The sequence below is a fragment of the Mustela erminea genome, chromosome 1 (genome assembly GCF_009829155.1).
Source record: "Mustela erminea isolate mMusErm1 chromosome 1, mMusErm1.Pri, whole genome shotgun sequence".
Classification (NCBI taxonomy): domain Eukaryota; kingdom Metazoa; phylum Chordata; class Mammalia; order Carnivora; family Mustelidae; genus Mustela; species Mustela erminea.
This window is the reverse complement of record NC_045614.1, coordinates 4,829,494-4,851,425: the sequence shown is the minus strand read 5'-3', so window position 1 is coordinate 4,851,425 and position 21,932 is coordinate 4,829,494. Positions and strand designations below refer to the sequence as shown.

General features: G+C 45.5%; 1 protein-coding gene across 1 annotated transcript in view; it reads right to left on the bottom strand.

Annotated features, from left to right (window-relative positions):
• The window catches only part of ADGRE1 (adhesion G protein-coupled receptor E1), a 68,192-nt gene extending 46,474 nt beyond the window's left edge, over positions 1–21,718 (bottom strand). Inside the window, 6 exon segments of the mRNA XM_032303254.1 lie at positions 2,287–2,380; positions 5,776–5,895; positions 6,012–6,167; positions 8,984–9,130; positions 19,412–19,465; positions 21,638–21,718. Of these exon segments, the coding sequence (XP_032159145.1) occupies positions 2,287–2,380; positions 5,776–5,895; positions 6,012–6,167; positions 8,984–9,130; positions 19,412–19,465; positions 21,638–21,668 (602 nt within the window). The 5' untranslated portion in view covers positions 21,669–21,718.
• Positions 21,719–21,932: the final 214 nt, after the last annotated feature.

Sequence of the window (21,932 nt, the reverse complement as noted above, 5' to 3'; positions counted from 1 at the left end):
CAAGGGCAAAAATGAACTATTGGGATTTCATCAAGATCAAAAGCTTTTGCACAGCAAAGGAAACAGTTAACAAAATCAAAAGACAACTGACAGAATGGGAGAAGATATTTGCAAACGACATATCAGATAAAGGACTAGTGTCCAGAATCTATAAAGAACTTAGCAAACTCAACACCCAAAGAACAAATAATCCAATCAAGAAATGGGCAGAGGACATGAACAGACATTTCTGCAAAGAAGACATCCAGATGGCCAACAGACACATGAAAAAGTGCTCCATATCACTCGGCATCAGGGAAATACAAATCAAAACCACAATGAGATATCACCTCACACCAGTCAGAATGGCTAAAATAAACAAGTCAGGAAATGACAGATGCTGGCGAGGATGCGGAGAAAGGGGAACCCTCCTACACTGTTGGTGGGAATGCAAGCTGGTGCAGCCACTCTGGAAAACAGCATGGAGGTTCCTCAAAATGTTGAAAATAGAACTGCCCTATGACCCAGCAATTGCACTATTGGGTATTTACCCTAAAGATACAAACGTAGTGATCCAAAGGGGCACATGCACCCGAATGTTTATAGCAGCAATGTCCACAATAGCCAAACTATGGAAAGAACCTAGATGTCCATCAACAGATGAATGGATCAAGAAGATGTGGTATATATACACAATGGAATACTATGCAGCCATCAAAAGAAATGAAATCTTGCCATTTGCGACAACATGGATGGAACTAGAGCGTATCATGCTTAGCGAAATAAGTCAAGCAGAGAAAGACAACTATCATATGATCTCCCTGATATGAGGAAGTGGTGATGCAACATGGGGGCTTAAGTGGGTAGGAGAAGAATCAATGAAACAAGATGGGATTGGGAGGGAGACAAACCATAAGTGACTTTTAATCTCACAAAACAAACTGAGGGTTGCTGGGGGGAGGGGGTTTGGGAGAAGGGGGTGGGATTATGGACATTGGGGAGGGTATGTGCTTTGGTGAGTGCTGTGAAGTGTGTCAACCTGGTGATTCACAGACCTGTACCCCTGGGGATAGAGTATTATGCCTCCATCAGAAAGGATGAATACCCAACTTTTGTAGCAACATGGACGGGACTGGAAGAGATTATGCTGAGTGAAATAAGTCAAGCAGAGAGAGTCAACTATCATATGGTTTCACTTATTTGTGGAGCATAACAAATAGCATGGAGGACATGGGGACTTAGAGTGGAGAAGGGAGTTGGGGGAAATTGGAAGGGGAGGTGAACCATGAGAGACTATGGACTCTGAAAAACAATCTGAGGGTTTTGAAGGGACGGGGGGTGGGAGGTTGGGGTACCAGGTGGTGGGTATTATAGAGGGCACGGATTGCATGGAGCACGGGGTGTGGTGCAAAAATAATGAATACTGTTATGCTGGAAATAAAAATAAATAAAAAAAAACAAACAAAAACAAAAAAATAAAATAAAATTTAAAAAAAAAAAAAAAAAAACAATTAGGAGCAGTGATAGTCTGAGTGTCAAGGGGTCCTGAGAAGAAGCCTAGCAGCCTGGAATGCTGTACCAGTTTCTCTCTACGGTCCCTCTCAGATTTGCCTCTCTGTTGCTCTCCCTCTATCAACGTCAGCAGCTGGTGAAGATCAGTGAATGAAAAGAACATTTTTAATGAAAAGAAGCACATTATTGCCCTGGGAAGGGGGGAAGCTCAAAGAACATAAGACATGTTCCTTAGTAGAGGAGATCCTCCAAAGACGACCGCCATCGGTGTCACTGTTTCCTGTGTGCAGGCCTTGTTCCCCCAGAGAGATGGGGAGTTAATTTCCCCTTCCTTGGCATCTAGCCTGGTCCCAGGACGTTGGTCAGGAGAACGTGGCAGAAGCAACATTCTGGGACTTCCAAGCCCAGGTCTTACAAGATCCCAGTTTCTGCTTCCTTCCCCTTGCAGCTTCCCTTCTTGAAAACCAGCTGCCATGCTCTGAGGAAGCCCAAGAATCCACGAGGATGGGCCCACGAGGGAAACTCAGGGGCCCAGTTGAGCTCCCAGCCAGATACCAGCACCAGCTACTAGCCATGTAAGGGAGTCCATTTTGGACCTGGCCTCCATCCTAGTGATGCAGAAAGACCATTTTTCAGTCCACAGGATCACGAGCAAGCACAGACCCTTGTTTGTAAGCCATACTTTTCAAGGTGATCCGCTATCGGCGGAAAGATTTCCCGGCATGCCTGGGAGCATTACCTACACATCTGAAATCCTCCACATTCTCAGGGGTCCAAACAGCAGGTGAAAAGAACCCAGGCAGACAGGAGCAATTGTATTTTCCCAGGGTGTTGATACAGATGGAATCCAGGCCGCAAAGAGTTGAGTTCCTGGCGCATTCGTCCACATCTAGGCGGAAAACCAGTCTAAGTCAAAAGAATGAAGGATGCCTAGGGCCTGGCAGAGCACAACCCCACCCAGACCCGAGCCAGTGAAGCTCCTGGGCTCTGCTCACACCCTCCCAAACTCTGCTGAAAGGAAGGGCAAAGAGGCAGGTCTGTGACTCACACAGCCTCCTGACGAGGCTCTCTGCGGCATGGAATAAAAATCCAAACTCCTCCTCAGAACACAGGAGACCCCAAGAGTCTGGTCTCACCGAACCTCACCAAGCTTATCTTGCTTGTCTAATCCCCTCATAATTCCTGACTCGGATTCACTGGTTACCTGTAGGTTCATGAAGGCTTATTCTCTGCTCCCTCAGCCTGGAACTCACTGGCCTCATTCTTTCTTTCATAAATCTCAATTCCTTTCCAAGGAATCACCATGTTATCAATAACAGTGATTAAGAAGTGTCTGAGTGGGGGATGGAGGGCACAGAGAGCCTGGGCTCAAAGCCTGGCTCTGTCCCTATAGTCTGTGTGTTACTGGGAGCTGTCCACCAAATTTTTCACCACCCTGCACACTGAATTCATATGTTAAAGCCCTAACACTCTGTGGTGTTTGGACATGGGGCCTTTGCAAGATGATGAGGTTAAGAGGAGATCTTAAGATGGGATCGATGCCCTTCAAAGAGGAGGAAGAGACACCAGAGCTCACTGAGGATGCAGCATGAAGGCGGTCATCCAGAAGCCAGGAAGAAAGCCCTCTCTGACCTACCAAGATCTCAGACTTCCAGCCTCCAGAAGAGAGAGAAAATAAAACTCAGTTGTTGAAACTGCCCCATCGGCGGCATTTTGTTCCGGCAGCCCAGAGCTGACTAATGTGTGGTCAAGATAATTCACCTCTGTGCATCTCAGCACCATCATCTGTCAGATGGGGACAGGGACAATACTCGCCCCACTGGGTTGTTTGGAGCATTAAATAAGGTGATGTCTGGGAAAGCCTCAGAAAAGAGCCCGGAGAATAGAAAGTCTGAGCTAAATATTTGCTAACTAAAATAAAAAAATTAACTGGTGACATGTTGAGATTTTTGTGACAGGTGCCGAGGGAGATCCTACATGCACCTGCTCAGAAAATGCTGCCGGCAGCCCCCGTGAGGTGCACACCAACATTATTTCCGTTTTCCAGATAAGGAAACTGAGGCTTCACGGTTATTGCATAGCCTGTGAAAGGCACACCCAGGATGTAAAATCGGGCTCTGTCTGGTTCGGGACTTGTTAGAGGACCGCTTCCCAGGCTGTCTTGAGTCAGAGTCTGGGAACTTGGGGGTTAAGTCGATGCCGGCCCTAGACAAGCCCCCTCCCTGGGTTGCTGGAGGTGGCAGCCTCACATGAAGGCAGAATAGCATCATGGTTAGAGCACAGTCACACTTGGCAGCATTCAGATCCGGACTCCCCTGCTTCCTATCTATGTGACTGTGGGAGAGCTGTTCCAGCACAATGGAGGTTCAGTTTCCTCATCTGTAAAATGGGTATAAAATATACTGATACCATCAGGTTGTTGGGAAGACAGCGAGCACTTGAGTGGAAAAGCACAGCACCTTGGCTGGGATTCTGACTCCCGGCCTCCGTACCTGCTGTTTCCTCCTCCTGGAACAGCCTTCCCCAGATACCCAATATCTCACTCCCTCACACCCTCACATTTTTCCTCAAATATCAACTTCTCAGCATAGCCGTTCCTTACCACCCTATTCGATGTAGACCCCCATCCTCAGCACTCCCTGTCCACTTTCCTGTCTCCTTTATCTCCTTAAACTATTCCTGGCACACTCTATGTTCATGATTTCTATTGCTATCTATCTCTCCCAACGCTGGATGATGAGTTCCAGGAGAGCAAATAATTTTGCCTCTGCTGGTCACTGCTGTATCCACCATCCCTAGAATACTGCCCAGCATACAGAAGGTGCTCATGAAATATTTCCTGATGAGTGAAAGAGTAAATGAATGAATGAAGGAAGGAAGGAAGGAGTGATTATTTGCTTCAGCTTAGCAGAGGAGAGCTTTGAGCTCAGCCCAGACTCATGCAGACCTTTTCCCTACCGGGCCTGTCTTGGCCAATGGACTTGGATCTTGTTCCCCAACAGATCTCTCCTACCTACCTTCACATGTCTCTCCTGGGCCCTGGATGTTCCTGTTGCCACTGCTAGATTCAAACCCTAGGTTGCAGACACAAGAGTAGCTTCCAGGACTGTTGTGGCTAGTCGCATGCTCTGGGCAAATTCCGGGATCAGCACATTCATCCACATCTGATCAGTGGAAATGAAAACCCAAGTCAAAGTGGATAAAGAAATGAGAACAGGAGTCTGAAAACACACTTGCCATGCATGTTCTCCCCTACCCCTCTTCTCCCTTGCAGTTATGCATGGCCGTGAGAATAAATCCTGGCCCAATGTATGTAAGAGGAGAGTGGTAAATAGCTCCAAAGAGTAATGACCATAGACATGGCCGTCCTTCTTTACTCTCCTCCTGCCTACACCATTGGGTGCAGATGGTGCCATGCAATGTGACTTTTTGCCACTTCTCTTTAAGATGTGGATCTTGTGTCCCCACTCCTTGAATCTAGCTGGCCTTTGACTTCCGCTGGCCAAAAGAATACAGCAGAAGTGATAGGTGCCAGTTTCATATGTAGACTTCTAGAGAAGTTCTTTGCTTCTGCTCATTCTTTGGGATCCTTGCTTCCTCCATATGAGCAAGCACTAGACTCGCTTAACAAGAATGAGAGACAAAGTAGAAGAAAGATGGAACATCCCAGATCATTCCCCTGGCATGCGAGGCAGCCCAGCTGAGATAAGCAAACTGACCCTCAGCTGACCACAGATACATAAAAAGCCCAACAGAGACCCAAGGAACTGACGGGCAGAGTCCAACCTAAACTTCCAATGCACAGAATAGAAAGTCAAATACATGGTGTTAGTCTCTAGTCACTGAATTTCAGGGTGATTTGTTACTCAGCTATAGTTAACTGCTACAAGTGGATCAGAAAAATCAGGACTTCAAACATCTCTCAGTCCAAGCCAAGGGGATGCGATAAGGGTTTGATCACTCCGTGCCTTGCTTGACGGGGTCACCCTCCCTCCAAATGAGCATGGACAACAGTAGTACTGCACCACATTAAGGAAGACAGAGCCCTTGCATCTTGTGAGAACATTCTGGCTACAGTGGAGGATGGATTCGAAGGACAAGACTGGAGGAAGGGAAAGCCCAAGTGAGGCCGCTGGTAAAATATCAGGGAATCCCAGAACGAGGACAGGGAAGAATGGAGACATTTAAGACATATTTAACAGGTAAATTCCCCAAGATATGATGACTGATTTAATATTGAGGTTTGGGGAGAAGGGCATCTAGGGCACAACAGGTTCTCTATACCTTCACAGGTGGAGTTGTGAGAGAGGAATCCACTCTGGCAGCTGCAATCATAGCTTCCCAAGGAGTTGACACACTCCGCATGCTCCGGGCTGATGCCACTGGAGAGGCACTCATTGATGTCTGAGGAGCAGTAAACGAGAGTGGGCAGAACGAAGATGGTGTGTCTAATGTGAGAGATGCATGTCTCCAACTCAAGTGATCACTGTTCACCAAAGACCCATGCCCAAGAGCATTACCTCTGCAGGAGAAATTATCTGGATTTCCTGGGATCCAGTCATTTCCAGTGGGAGAAGAGAAACCGGGGAAACAGCTGCACTTGTACCTCCCCAGAAGGTTTCTGCAGACTGAGTGGGGACCACATTTTGAGGAGCTTTGAAAACATTCATCTATATCTGGACACAGAAAGAGTTGGAGTTACAAATTTGCCTCATCTTGTGTAGCAGATTGTATTTCCAAAGATGGCAGAAATTATGTCTTCCATGCCATATGCCCTTCATTCCATATGAATTTGTATTCCTTCCAGAAAGCAATGGGGTCTCTATTCCCTCCCCTTGGATCTAAGCATGCTGTGATTGTGAGGGTAGTGATTCTAAGTCATAAAGACACCATGCATTCCCTCCTTCTTCTCTTGGAACTTGACCACCATACTGTGAGGAAGCCCAAGCAGCCATGAAAAAAGCAGCTCACATGGTGAAGAACCAAGACCCCCAGCCCACAGCCCTGGTGAAGCAGCCAGCTGGAGGCCAGCACCAGCTACCAGCCGTGTGAGTGTGCTCTCTTTAAAGTGGATCCTCTAGCCCCCACTGGAGCCAACTCAACTGACACTGCATGGAACAGAGACAAGCCACACTCACCAAACTCAACCCAGATGACAGAGACATTCATGAACAAAATAAATGGTTGCCCTTATTTTCATGTACTAAATTTGCAGGTGTTCTGCTACCCAGCCGTAGATTGTAAAATAACAATTTAGGGCACCTGGGTGGCTCAGTCAGTTAAGTGGCTGCCTTTGGCTCAGGTCAGGATCTCAGAGTCTTGTGATCCAGTCCCACATCAGACTTTCTGCTCAGTGGGGAGCCTATTTCTGTGTCTGGTTGCCACTCCTCCTGCTTATGTGTATTCTCTCTCTCTCTCACACACACACTTTTTTGACAAATAAATAAAAAAGTCTTTTTTTTAAAAAAAGAATAATTTTCAAAGCCACACAGAACAATTTACTCATTTGAGGACCCATAAAATTGTCCAGTTATGGTATCATGATGTGGTCCAGCACAAGTTTCCTTCAGCCCGGATCTTCCAAGTCATCCTAAACCCTTGCTATATACTTGTCATGCAAATACAGCTTCAAGGCAAGTCTCTTACAGCCCCTCCCAGAAAACTGTGCCTCTCCTAGACAGAAATCTGGAGCTGCCCATATACATCAAGATCAGACCACAGGAATGTTCATCACGCCTTTATCTAACGCAGTAAAACATTAGAAACAACCAATTAAGGCTGACTAAATCTGTAGTTGACATAAAGAAGGAGGTAACATGTTCCTTCATTCAACAAGTATCTATTGGATATTCACAAGATATCAGGCCCTATAGGAGGGTCAAAGACATAAAGGAGATGAAATCCTTGCCGTAGTAGTTATAATTTTCTAGACAGAGAATGTTGGTTTCAACCCAAATTTTGAAACCAGGGCCCATCAGGACTATTGAAGCTTACCAAATAACCCACGAACTGTAACCCAAAGGTAAAGAAAGATTTGGGAACCCTCTGGGTACTACAACAATAGAAATGAATTCTCTTTTTCAGAGCCCAGCGAAGTACAGCTCATGGGTCAAATCAGTTTACCACCACCTGTTTGTATAAATAAAGTTTTGTTGGAACAAAACCACACCCATTCATTTGTGTATCGCCTATGGCTGCTTTCTCACTACAACTGGAGTATTTAGTCATGAGAGATCATTCCGCTTGCAACCTCCAAAACATTTACTCTTTGGCCCCTTGCACAAAAAAGTTTGCCAACCCCTGGTCTTATTCAGAGACAGAGTCAGATCTTTTTTTTTTTTTTATTTCCAGCATAACAGTATTCATTATTTTTGCACCACACCCCGTGCTCCATGCAATCTGTGCCCTCTATAATACCCACCACCTGGTACCCTGACCTCCCACCCCCCACCCCTTCAAAACCCTCAGATTGTTTTTCAGAGTCCATAGTCTCTCATGGTTCACCTCCCCTTCCAATTTCCCCCAACTCCCTTCTCCTCTCTAAGTCCCCATGTCCTCCATGCTATTTGTTATGCTCCACAAATAAGTGAAACCATATGATAATTGACTCTCTCTGCTTGACTTATTTCACTCAGAGACAGAGTCAGATCTTGACTGTCAAGGGAAGAACTGTGATCTAAACATAAAAATGCAAACAAAGAACTTTGCTCATTCTGGGGATTATTTCAATTTATGCTATTTACATCGGTAGTACCTCTTGTACTGTACCTAGCACACTGCATACACATGACTGCATTTAATTTTCCCAACTATCCTTCAAGGTGGGTAGTCTTATAAACCCATTCTACAGAGGGAAACATTGAGGCTTACAGAGGGTAAATATGTTTCCCCAACACCTCACAACTTAGGTGATATGATTCAGAAATTGCTGTTAGAGTCGGAAAGATGGGTCTGGAGGTCAGTTCAACCGCACGACTGTGAATGAGTCATTCCAATGCCCCAAGCAGTTTCCTCCTCTGTATGGTAGAGATCATCATGGTAGAGATGCCTGAACTCAGTTTAATGTAAAAATGCATAGAAAGCCCTTCACAGGGGACCCGGCACTCAGTGAATGTTAGAGAGTCTTGTTTTCTGCATGGAGAGACAACCAAAAGGAGGTTACCCAAAAGGAAATCAGTGGTTATTTCTGGATATTGACAAACAACACGGTTTTTACTTTCATTTTCATCCTAAAGCTAGCTCTGAATTGTTGGAACGTTGAGTGAGCAGGAATCATTGTCATAGAAAAAGAAAGAAAACAATGATGTATTGCGTGTTGGATAATTGAATTTAAATTTTAAAAATTTAAGAAAGAAAAGAAGGTTAAGGGAGGGAGATGGGGAGAAAAAAAATGTTTGGGGAAAAAGTACCTACATCCACATCCACTACCCAGCCAGCTTCCACCTGATTCCCATATAACATGCTGGCGGGTTTTGAGGGGATGTGTACTTACCTTTGCACGTCACTCCTGGGCCCCTGAACTGCGTCAGTCCGTTGCTGGACAGGAAACCTCGTTTGCAAGTGCAGTAGTAACTATCCAAAGTGTTGGTGCAGGTTGCATAGGCTGGGCACGTGGTGGTATCCAGACACTCATTCACATCTGGACAGTACAGAAGGAAGAGGTCAGGTTAGAGCTCCAGGGTGGGCTTCAAGGGGGAGGCAGCATGAGAGCATGAAGAGGACTATTCTGGGCTGAACTGTGCCCCACCCCCAAATATGCTGACGCCCTAAACCCTGGCCCCTGAGAATGCAACTTTATTTGGAAGTAGGGTCTTTGTAAATGTAGTTAAGACCTCAGCAAGGATGAGATCCTTCTGGAGTAGGATGTTCCTTAATCTGATATGACTGACATCCCCTCTCTGTAGAAAGCCAAGGCGTGCCAGCACTCTAGCAGATCTAACATGATTTGTCTGTGTCCAGGCCTCCCATTTCCCCCTTCCCACTGTGTTCTAGCCACACCGACCTTCTTGTAATGCCACCAAACCTCTTGGCATTGTCTCGCCCCTTCATGCTGTTTCCTCTGCTCTAGGTACCTTCACAGCTCACTCACCTCCCTCTGGTCTTTGTTCTAATATTAGCATCTCAGCAAGGTCTTCATTATTGAGCACCGACTGTGTACTGGGCACTGTTGTATGCACTCAGCACACAGCAGTGAATGACAGATACAAATCCTTGCCTTCCAGGAGCTCAAAGTCCATCAGGACAACAGACTTAATCAATCACAGAAGTTGTTGTTTTTTTTTTTTAAACAAAGAATTGTTTTAGAGATTGTCTGAAAATTAATTTCATTTCCAGCCAGATTTACCTCTTCCTGGAGAGCAGTAGTAAAAATCACTCACTCCAATGAGTGGAGATGCCACTCACTGGCTATGTGTCCTTGGACAAGTTACTTAACCTCACCGAGCCTCAGTTGTCCACATCTGTGTAATGGGAATTGTATGAGTATACATACTAAGGCTGCTCTAGCCAATAAACAAGTAGCATTTGGCATCTACCTGCTTTTCTCCATCCCTATAGACCTTCCTCTGGATTCTACATCCTTAAATCTTCCATTGTCCCCTCCAATCTTTTCTCCACATAGTAGTCATCTCTGAATACAAATTTGATCATCTACCCCCACCCTTGCCTACAGTGCTCCTACACTGTACTGCCTACAGTGTCACACTCAGAATTAAAACCCAAACCACTTAACAGGACCCATGAGGCCCGAGTGACAAGACCCAACCACATCTTTAAGCCTCTCATCTCTTGGTAGTTCCATTTCCAGACTTCCTACCTCAGGGCCCTGGCATATGCTATTCCCTTGACCTCTGCTTTGCCTGACCCATTCCTATTCACTCCTTAGGTCTTGCTTAACTGTCCTTCCCTCCAAAACACCTCCCTTTATGCTCCCAAGGTTTCCTGAGCTCCTCCTCTATGACACCTACCATAATTACAGTTGCTCTATTATTTATACGATTAGATTTTTTTGTTATTGTTTTGTTTATTTGACAGACAGAGACCACAAGTAGGCAGAGAGGCAGGCAGAAAGAGAGAAGAGGAAACAGGCTCCCCGCAGAGAGCACAACGCAGGTCTCGATCCCAGGACCCTGAGATCATGACCTGAGCTGAAGGCAGAGGCCTAACCCACTGAGCCACCCAGGCGTCCCATGATTAGCTTTTTAATGATCATTTCCCCCGCCACACTGTGAGCTCCGGAAAGACAAAGTCAGAGGTGGAGGCAGGCTTCTAGGTGCCTGGGAAGAGACTTATTTGATATTATCATTCCTGTGGTCATCAGAATAATAGCCCCTTGGTAGAGGACCACATCCTAATCCCCGGAACCTACGAATATGCTATGGTACGTGGCAAGGGAGCACTAAGGTTTCAGATGGAATTAAGATTGGCAATGAGCTGGCCATTTGCACCCCGATGTTCACAGCAGCAGCAACCACCGTCGCCAAACTGCGGAAAGAACCAAGATGCCCTTCAATGGACAAATGGATAAGGAAGATGTGGTCCATATACACTATGGAGTATAATGCCTCCATCAGAAAGGATGAATACCCAACTTTTGTAGCAACATGGACAGGACTGGAGGAGATTATGCTGAATGAAATAAGTCAAGCAGAGAGAGTCAGTTATCATATGGTTTCACTTATTTGTGGAGCATAACAAATAGCATGGAGGACATGGGGAGATGGAGAGGAGAAAGGAGTTGGGGGAAACCAGAGGGGGAGACCAACCATGAGAGACTGCGGACTCTGAGAAACAAGCTGAGGGTTTTTTTTTGGGTGGGGGATGGGTAAGCCTGGTGGTGGGTACTGAGGAGGGCACGTATTGCATGGAGCACTGGGTGTGGTGCATAAACAATGAATTCTGGAACACTGAAAAGAAATTTAAAAAATAAAAAATTTTTTTAAAAAAGATTGGCGATCAGCTGATCCCAAGATGAAGAGATTATTCTGGATTAACCATGTGGGGCCAAAGTAATCACAAAGGTCCTCATAAACAGAAGGCGAAGCCAGCAGAGGCAAAGTGACACAACGTGAGAACGACCTGGCCAGTCATTGCCAGCTTTGAAAGTGGAGAAGGAGGAACACAAGGCAAGGAATCCAGGAGGCCTCTAGAGGCTGGAAAAGGCAAAAAGACAGATTATCCTGCAGAACCTCTTGAAAAGAACGCAGCCCTGCGGACACCTTGATTTTAGCCCAATGGGACCCACTTTGGACTTCTGATCTCCAGACCCGCAAGGTAATGTTTTTGTTGTGTGACGCTACCAAGTTTGTTTATTGGCTAGAGCAGCCTTAGTATGTATACTCACACAATTCCCATTACACAGATGTGGACAACTGAGGCTCGGTGAGGTTAAGTAACTTGTCCAAGGACACACAGCCAGTGAGTGGCATCTCCACTCATTGGAGTGAGTGATTTTTACTACTGCTCTCCAGGAAGAGGTAAATCTGGCTGGAAATGAAATTAATTTTCAGACAATTTCTAAAACAATTCTTTGTTTAAAAAAGAAAAAAAAACAACATCTGTGATTGATTAATTCTGTTGTCCTGATGGACTTTGAGCTCCTAGAAGGCAAGGATTTGTGTCAGTCATTCACTGCTGTGTGCTGAGTGCATACAACAGTGCCCAGTACACAGTCGGTGCTCAATAATGAAGACCTTGCTGAGATGCTATTATTAGAACAAAGATCAGAGGGAGGTGAGTGAGCTGTGAAGGAACCTAGAGCAGAGGAAACAGCATGAAAGGGCAAGACCAAGCCAAGAGTTTGGTGGCGTGACAAGGAGGTCGGTGTGGCTAGAACACAGTGGGAAGGGGGAAATGGGAGGCCTGGACACAGACAAATCATGTTAGATCTGCTAGAGTGCTGGCACGCCTCGGCTTTCTACAGAGAGTGGTGGGAGCCATGAGGTGTCTGAGCACAGACAGGACAGAGCTGGACTGGGGTTTTAACAGGGTCCTGTGGCCCCTGGCTGGGAGATGAACTGTAGAGGGGCAGGATGACCCAGCAGGAGGCACCTGCTCCCATCCAGGTAAGCCGGGATGGTGGCTGCAATCCCGCTGGGAGCTGTGGAAGACACAAGATTTGGGGTTTCTTCCGAAGGTGATGCTAACAGTATTTGCTAATGGACTGGGTGTGGGATGTGAAAGAAAGAGGTTGAACGGTAAGGCGCCAGCGTCGACTGATAGAGTGAGAAAGCACTTCATAGACTGCTGCAAAACCTTCTTACAACATGCCTTGTTTCCTTTCCCTGCAGGACATCTCAGTTGTGTCTCTTCTCACTAACAGTTTCCTCTTTCATCTGCAGAGGCAATGCTGTTCTTTGAAAACTTCCTGCCTTTCATCTGAGCTTCCCGTCACCCTCTTCCTCTGGCTCAATCGCTCACAACTCAAACCCACCCCAAACCAGAATCTCAAGCCAGGTCTGTGTGACTTGGCACCGACCAACCTCTCAGCTCATCTCCTACCTTGTCCCACCAGCCATGCTCACCTTTGCTCAGTTCCCCCAAGTCTTTCTGGTCTCGAGACCTTTGCATGTCACTGCAAAGATCTTAGGACTTGCCAGCCTCCCGAATTGCATGAACCAATTCCTTATGACAAATTTTTAAATCTATATGTATCCTTCCTATTGGTTCTGCTTCTCTGGATAACTCTGATAAATACAAACACCTTCTATACATTAGACACTATTCTAGGCACTGTGGATTCAGAAGTGGAACAAGACACACAAAATTCCCCATCTTCACAGAGCTAATAACCTGGAGAGTTGAGGGTAAGAGATACAATGTCAAAAATAGGGTAGTCACTGAGATGACTCATGAGCTGAAACATAAAGAAGATGAGGGAGAGAGCCAAGTGTATATGTAGGGCAAGAGCATCCCAAGCAGAGGACATAGCTCATGCAAAGGCCCTGGGGCAGGACTGGACCTGAGGTATTAGAGGAACAGCAAGGAGTGGTGTGTGGTCAGAACAAAGAGAGCAAGGTGAAGAGAGGGAGGAGGGCAGGGCATGGAGGGGATGGAGCAGGTCGTGTAGGGCCTTAGAGGTCTCCAAGAGGATTTGGGCTTTGAGCTGAGGGTGGTGGGAGTCCTGGAGGGTTGTGGGCAGAGGAGGTGGAACTTGACTTGGGTGCTCCCTGGTGCCCTCTGGTGGCCACTGCAAGGGCAAGAAGCCAGGAAACTCCTTCAACAATCCCCCTGAGACAGACACATGCTCCTCAGTTATGAGCCAAACAACTTAATGGATGATCACCTAATTGACCCAAGCATAAAGAGACTCCAAAGGGCAAAAGGACTTTTGAAGTTAGAACTAGAGCTTCCGTTTCACTGGTGCCTCCCAAGCTCCAGGCTCCTTCCGTGCTTTGTCTGCAGGGCTCTACAATAGTGCTTCCAGATGGGTGGACCTAGTAACCCCGGTTTTCCCAGGACTTCCCTGGTGTTAGCACTAGAAGGCCAGAGTCCTGGGAATTCCCCTCCCGGTAAAAGACAAGCCAGAAGGTTGGTCACCCTACCTCAAGGTAAACACAAGGACTCCATTTTACAGATATGAAAACAGAGGTCCAAGAGTGTTTCCACGGATTTCCCGAGGTCACACCATCAGTCAGAATGCAAGAGAAGTTAAAGCAGAATGGGTGAAGGCTGGCAGGGCGTCCGGGGGGCCTGGTCACTGTCCTGACTGTGTCTACTCACTACGGCTTTGGCCCAGCCAGTATGAACCAGATAATTTCGGTTTCTCTGAGAAAAGGGAGCACTGACACAGTTGTGCACCTGCTATGTTCCAGGTACCACTTGAAGCACTACCAGTTGGATTAATTAACCTGTCTGACTCTCATTTTCGTAGAAACTGAAGTTTTAGGGAATTGACTGAAATATGTGAGGACTGGAACCAAGACTTGAACCCAGGAACTATGACTCCAGAGCCCATCTCTTAACAAGAGCACATGGAGTCAAATCCTCACAACTAACCCATTAGGTCAGGGGGGAGGGTCACTGCAATACCCATTAATCGGATGACAACACCGAGAGCTGAAGGTGCTCACCCAAGGTCTAATTGCCTTCAGTCTGGGAGGCCTGTTCCCAGAACACGTGCTCCGCAGCTGCCACCAGCCCCACAGCAGAGCAAGGAGAAGCCATCAGATCCCTTTGAACGTGGCCGTGAACTAGCCAGTCTCCGTATTTCCCCGAGTGCCAGTGATTATAGCAGCAAGTTACAAAAGCAGGAGCGGGTATGCGAAGGGGAAAACCCAGTCTCCTCCTGGGGATTCGTCCTACACCAGTTCATGAGTCCTTGCCCGGTAAGAAGGGGTGGGATAGCGGCCATTCTTGGCACCCACCACCCCCCATCTGCTTTACTGGGATGGCATGCGGATCCCCCAGGCAAACACTGGCGGAACAGGTACAGGTGAGTTACAGCATAGTCTCTGCCTTCCCCCTGAGCAGGTGAACCTCTGGGATGCATTGCACACTCCAGGCTCCTTGTGAGACCAGGCTGTGTGGCTAAAACTCTCCTAAAACACCTTCTGGGAGGGTACTTTCTCTCTCCTCCCTATCCTGCTCCCTCACTCTCCTGCAAGTGTTTCCTGAGAGTCCTCCCTTGATGAATTACTCACACAACAATCCTATCAGCTCTGCGTCTACAGAAAATGACCAAAAGCAGATGGTCATTCTTATTTTGGTGAAAAAAAATTTTTTTTTGGTTTGTGTCTTTTTTAAAAAAAGGTAATGATTGCTTGTAAAAAAAAAAATTCATACAAACAATGCAGAAGTATATAAAATTCAAAGTGAAGATCTCTTAGTCCCCCATCTATACACCCAGAGGCAACCACTGTCAAAAGCTTAGAGTGAATCCCCTCCAGGCTCAATCCTATTCATAGACTCAGTCATGCAAGTGTGTTATTAAATAGGAATAAATTTATAAATTCACACAATTTTCTTAACGCAAGTGAGATCACGCAATATACAATCTACTGTGCTCTCCAAAACAGTAGCTACTAATCATATACAGCTGCTTGCTTTTAAATCTCTGAAAACTGGGGCGCCTGGGTGGCTCAGTTGGTTAAGCATCTACCTTCAGCTCAGGTCGTGATCTCGGGGTCCTGGGACCAGGCAGTCTGCTTCTCCCACTCTCTCTGCCCCTCCGCCTGCTCAAGAGTGCACACACGTGCTCTCTCTCACTTTCTGAAATTAAGGAGGGCACGTGTTCTAATGAGTACTGGGTGTTAAACGTAAATAATGAATCCTGGAACACTACATCAAAAACTATGTACTGTATGGTGACTAACATAACATAATAATCATTAAAAAAACAAAACAAAACAAAAAAACCTCCAAGAGTGACCTAGAAGGACAAAAAAAATCTTTAAAAAATAAATAAATCTATGAAATTAAATAAAACAAAATATCCCATTATTTGGTCCTATTGGCTTTATTTCAAGCATTCAGTAGCCGCTTGCGGCTAGTGGCTATTGTAGATTCAGAGCAGTCCATCATCCTGGAAAGGACAACTCTGTTGTCCTCTTGTTTTTTCACGTCAGAGTAGGTCTTGCAAACCAAGAGCAGCAAAATTGTCAAGCGTGGAAGCTGGGTGATGGGTACATGGGAGTCTGTTATCCTGTTTCCCCTACTTTTGAATGTTTAAATATTTCTATAATAAAAAGTTAAGGGAAGGATATGTTTGGGGCAACTTTCCGAGTCAGTGCATACAGACCCAGCTCATGCTTTTGAACAGCTATGTAGTTTCCACTATGCCCATGGGCATTAACTGTGCCAGGGACTGGCTTGGAAGCCAAAGTTCCACGGTATGCAACAGTCAGTAGCAGGCAGCTTACCCACCACGGACTGCATTTCCCAGCTCACCTTGTGTCCAGGTATGGTCCTATGACCCCAAGCAAATACCCCATGCCTCACTGCCAGACCTCTGTTCTTAGAAAGTGGGTATGCCTTCTCCACTGTTTCTCTTCCCTCCTGCCACAGTCTGAAGAAGACTCTGAGACGCTAGCATGGCTGAGCCACCCAGATATCTCTACCCAGATAGAAGGCATCTGGGTCTCCAAATTACCATTCGGAAGAAAAGCTCTGACTGGCCAGAAATATTTGCATTGGACTCTAAACCAAACAAAAATTAGATTTATTTTTAGTAAGCCATGGACAGTTTTGGGTTTGTTACAGTAGCTAGGGTTACTCTAACAAACACAACGTTTTATCCAACTAGTCCCCTCATGTAAACAAACATTGTTTATTCCAAGTTGTTACCAGAATAGTATAACGAACACATCCTTGAGTGTATGGTGAGGTATGTCTGTACTTTATACAAACATCTCTTTGGAATAAATTTCTGGATTAGGAATTGCTGTATCAAAGTGTATATGCGTTTTCATAGTATTTTATAAAGTATGGTATAGAGAGACAAGCACAAATATTTTAAGTATGTACTTTGGTGAACTATCACAAAGTTAACATCCCAATTCCATTTTTAATTCCAATCTTTAATTCCAATAGTGGTTAGTTTTCTCAAATGTTAAGTCTTTGGAATTTCCACTTACAAATTTCAAGTATGTGCCTTGACTATAACATCTCTCACACTCTCTATGTGAGGCATAGAGTCATTTATTTATCTATCTATTTATTTATTTATTTACCTAACTTGCCTGCATAGTGTCAGGCCTCAGCTGGGTCCCAGAGCTGTGGAGAGTCACACGATGACTTCCTCACTGGCCAAGGGCTTTCTGGAATCAATGATAATGACTGATTTTTTTTTTTTATCAAGGTGATCTTTTTGGAAATAGAGTGATAAGATTTTCTTTTCCATTTATATGGGTGTGAACTCCCTTCCCCAACACATTCTGCTGAAAGATTTACTCTCATTCAGGAGATTTTAGGATGTCTTAACAGTAGACACACATGAAAGCGAAACGGTAACATTCAGGTTTTAATTACCAAGCTGGATTTGGGTTGCCAGCAAAACAGTAGCCTTGAAAGCAAAGCCTTATAAGATGAACAAGTTTAGGGATCTAATGTACAGCATAATTACTCTGGTGAACAATACCGCATCATGTACTTGGAAGTTGCTACGAGTAGATCTTATATATCCTTATTCCAGGAAAAAAAAAAAAAAGATGGTAGTTATGTAAGGTAATGAAGATGTTCGTGAACACGATGGTGATAATCTCTCTCAATATATGTGTGTGTAAGGACCTACTTAGCCAGAGCGACTCCATCTGGGTTACACAGCCATTTTGTTGTTCGTGCAGTAAAACTTAAACTGACCCTGCCCCCTCCCCAGAGGAACTTACTTAAAAGCAAGTCTGGGAAACCAGTAAAATATGGTTGACCAGGCCCTGATAACAGAGCCTAAATACAAGGACGAGTCAGGCCAGGTGGAGACATCCAATCAGTAAAGCACACATACTGTCTCCCTAACCATCAAAAAAATGTAAACCCTGCCTTTTTGGTGTTAAACTTGGGCACCAATTCTGACCAGAGTGATAGGCTAGTTCAAACAGCTACTATAAGGTAAATTATAATTCAGTTGGTCACCCACGTGTGACCTAACATGACTAAGAGACGGCCCCAGCCGGTCGGTTTGATTCTCGATACTAGCATGAAATAAAGCTTGGCTTGACCTTCGCTTTGTATCAGTCTCGCTCCTTTGATAACGGACCCCAACATGTGTATCATATCAACACGTACACACCTTAAACTTACACGATGTTATATGTCAGTCATATCTCAATAAAAAGATTTTGGGGTAGCCAGGCTTGAAGGACTAGAAAGTAGTTTTCATTAAGCCATGGTGTAAGAGAAATAAATACGTTTCACAGGGGAAGAGAAAAATTGTGGGAAGCTAATAAAGAGAGATGAGAGGGGCCCACCAGAAGCCCTACTCCTCTGCCACATCACCTCAGCAACTTCTGGGTAGGAATTGGGGTATCAAGGCTAGGGGCTGACTTCTCCCAGCAAAAACCAGGTGGAGTTTCCCAGTCTAAAAGAGAAGTTTGCTTTCTGCTGCTGTCACATCCAACAGGGTATGAGAGCCAAGGATTAGAATCTACAGAAGGAGGTAGCTAGTAGGTGGTCAAAAAAAATCTTCTGGGTTCCTATAGCCTGAACGTGGAAAGTAGAAGCTCCTGCATGGACCCCTGGGGGGTAGAGAGCTTCTGAGAGGACTACCAGACAAGCAAGGTGGGGCCATGCTCTACCAATGGACAAAACATCCTATCCACAGTCCACCCGTGACAGCCACAAGATCCCGTAAGTTGCCCCCACACCAACACACAGCCACCATCTTGGGAGGACCAAGAGTAGAGTAAGAAATTCGAAAGATTAACTCTTTGCACAGCACAGACTGAATTTCCCAAATAAGGGTGAGCCAGGAAACAGAGACACTGAGAACATGAAGAACTGGCAGTGTTTTTCTTCTCCATCCAGCAGCAGCTTATGTAGAAGATGAGAACAATTAATAACGTTTTTTAAATGCGTTTTTTTTCCACATTGAGTTGTAGTTTGAGTAAATTCCATCCCCATTTCTAGTACCATTTACGAAGTTCTTATCACACGTACCAAGTAGTTAACAAAGTTACCTCTTTCGACTGAAGCTTCACAATGTCCCTGGGATGGGAACCTGTGTTAATTGTATTTCACAGTTGAGGAGAGTGACCATCAAGAGAGGTTTCCTGTGACTCGTCCGAGGTCACACAGTGAATCCAAGGCACATAGGTAAGTGCTTGGAGGAGAAACCAGGAGACCTGGATGTTACTTATCCCCTGCTCTGTCACTAAGTATCTCCCAGCAAGTATTCAGCTGCAGCTCAGTCTCCTGGGACAGAAGGGTCTCCTCCCCAAAAAGCATCTTCCCGCACATTGACTATATGGATTTTCTTTGACCATCTTACCAACTGCCATTGATTCCAATGGGAAAACGACCCAGAAGAACAGACGACAATACCCTATGGGGAAAGAAAAGAAAAACCCCGTGAACCATCGAGAAGCAATGTGTTCAAGCTGAAAAAAGTGCTCCTGGAATGACCTCAGATAAGTAGGTTTGATGAATGTAGATGAGAGATCCAACAGAGTGACAGACATACAGTATGTCACATAATACAGCAGCCATTCCTGCGTTTCTGCACTTTATGTTTTTCATTTTGTTTGTATTATCTTAATTTTCTTTTACAAAAAAAGTTCCAGCTGGTTTTCAAAAACAGACACTAAAACATGTATTCTCAAGAGAAATGACATCTTCCTCAAGAGGGCAAAGCTTGATTCTTAGGGAGAGATGAAAAAAGTGTCCAAAAGGCAGTGTAGCCTACCAGCATTTAGTTCTTCTTTGCTATTACCACCTCTGTGACCCTTACCCCCAACACACCCATCTTTGCCCCCACCCCCACCCTTCCCTTGAGTACCACTCCCACCTTCAACCCCATCACCACCCACACTACCCCCATGACCACCCCCACCTCCACCACTCCCACCACCTGACCTCCACCACCCCATCTTCTCCCCCTCCCACAATCCCTACCCTCAGTGTCGTCATCACTACTCTGATGATTAAGTCCAGGGCAGAGTAAGGGGCACTATTAGCTAATACAAGCGCTGACACCACAAAGCAACAACTTGGCATTCCTGCATTTGCAGTCCAGGAGTTACCTGCTCCTTCTAAGGATCCCTGCCAGTCAACAAGTCCCACAGACCCAAACTCCTGACATCCCCATTCATTATCACCAAAATTGTTTTGCTCCTTCATCATTTTAGATTTTTTAAAAAGTTTTATGTACTTATTTATCAGAGAGAGAACAAATAAGGAAAAGAGCACAGGCGGGGGGAACGGCAGGCAGAGGGAAGCAGACTCCCTGCCAAGCAGGAGCCCAATGCGGGACTTGATCCCAAGACTCTGGGATCATGACTTGAGCTGAAGGCAGATGCATCACCGAATGAGCCACCCAAGCATCTCTACTTCATCACTGTAGAGGGAACAGAGCACTGTTTTTAAGCATACCAACTCTGGAGCCCAAATGCTTGGATTTAAAAATCTGGCTTTGCTAATTATTGACTGCATGGCCTTGGAAGACTTATTTAATCTCTTTGCACCCATGTTTTCTCCTTCAGAAATAGATGCACTGGACCACAGCTAAGGAAGCCCACATTTGTTGTTCAAAACATTGTCCCTCATTCATAGATTTTTTTTATCATTATGTTCAGTTAGCCAACATATAGTACATCATTAATTTTTGATATAGTGGTCAGTGATTCATTAGTTGTGCTTAACACCCAGTGCTCATCTCTCTCATTCATAGATTTGGACAGTGACCAAAACTTGAAAGACACGAAGAAAACCACAACATAGGCCATAAATAAGACCAGTACAAACTGACACCTGAAGAAAGGGAAATAACACAACAGACAGGAAGGCTCCATCTCATGGCTCAGACCTCAGCACAAATGTCACCCCCTCCAAGAGGTCTTCCCTGACTTCCCCGTTCAACATAACTCCCAGTTACTCTCTTCTTTTGTGGCACTCCCACTGCCTGAAATGCTTTTGTGTAGTTATTATTTGGGACAACATAGCCTAGTAATGAACAATGAAGCATACGACTCTGGAGCCAGATTTCTGGCTCTACCCCTTGTGAGCTAAGTAGTCTTGGGCAAGTCATCTAATCTCTTTTGCCTCAGTTTCCTCCTTTGTAAAATGGGGCTACTAGTCACCCAGTATTTGGAGGTGTTTTGTGAAGTTATTTGAGGAACTTAAAATGTTGCTAGGTGGGTGGTTACTGTTATGGCCAGTGGCTTCTTTTCTGCCTGTCCCTCCCTTGAGGGTATCGGAAAAGCAAGAATTGCTTGTTTACCACTGCTCTCCCCTCCATGCCTACAAAGGGACCTGGCACATAGTAGCTGCTCAGGAAATACATGTCAAATCAATGACTATAAAGAAAGTCTGCCCTGACAAAGGGAATTCCCTGTGCTCTGTGATTTTTGTCAAGGGCCCCACAGTGAAGGTGTTGGCAGTGTCCAACCTAGAATTGGGGTCTCTGGCTGGACACCCCATGGCCTTCCCTCTTCCCTACAGTATACATCCAGTGCAGGCTTCCCTCAACCCTCCCATCACCATTCAGCCCCACACTTACCCCAGAAGAGGAGCAAGCTGGAGCTCCCCATGGTGCCATGTTTCTCTCATTCGAAGAGGGAACCTCTTCTATGGTCTTGAGATTTTCAGTAAACAGAACGTGTGGGAAGAAGGGAGAGGTGGAGTCAGAATTGCTCAATGCACCAGAGCAAGACAGCACTTTTTGCTGAATTGCTGCTGGATAAGGACAGCATGGCAAACCCCTAATTTTTTCTTTCCACCATGATGAAGAAAAATTGGTCTGGCTGATGTGTCACTGTGTTCTCTCTCTCTCCAATCACTCTCCTTCCCTCCAT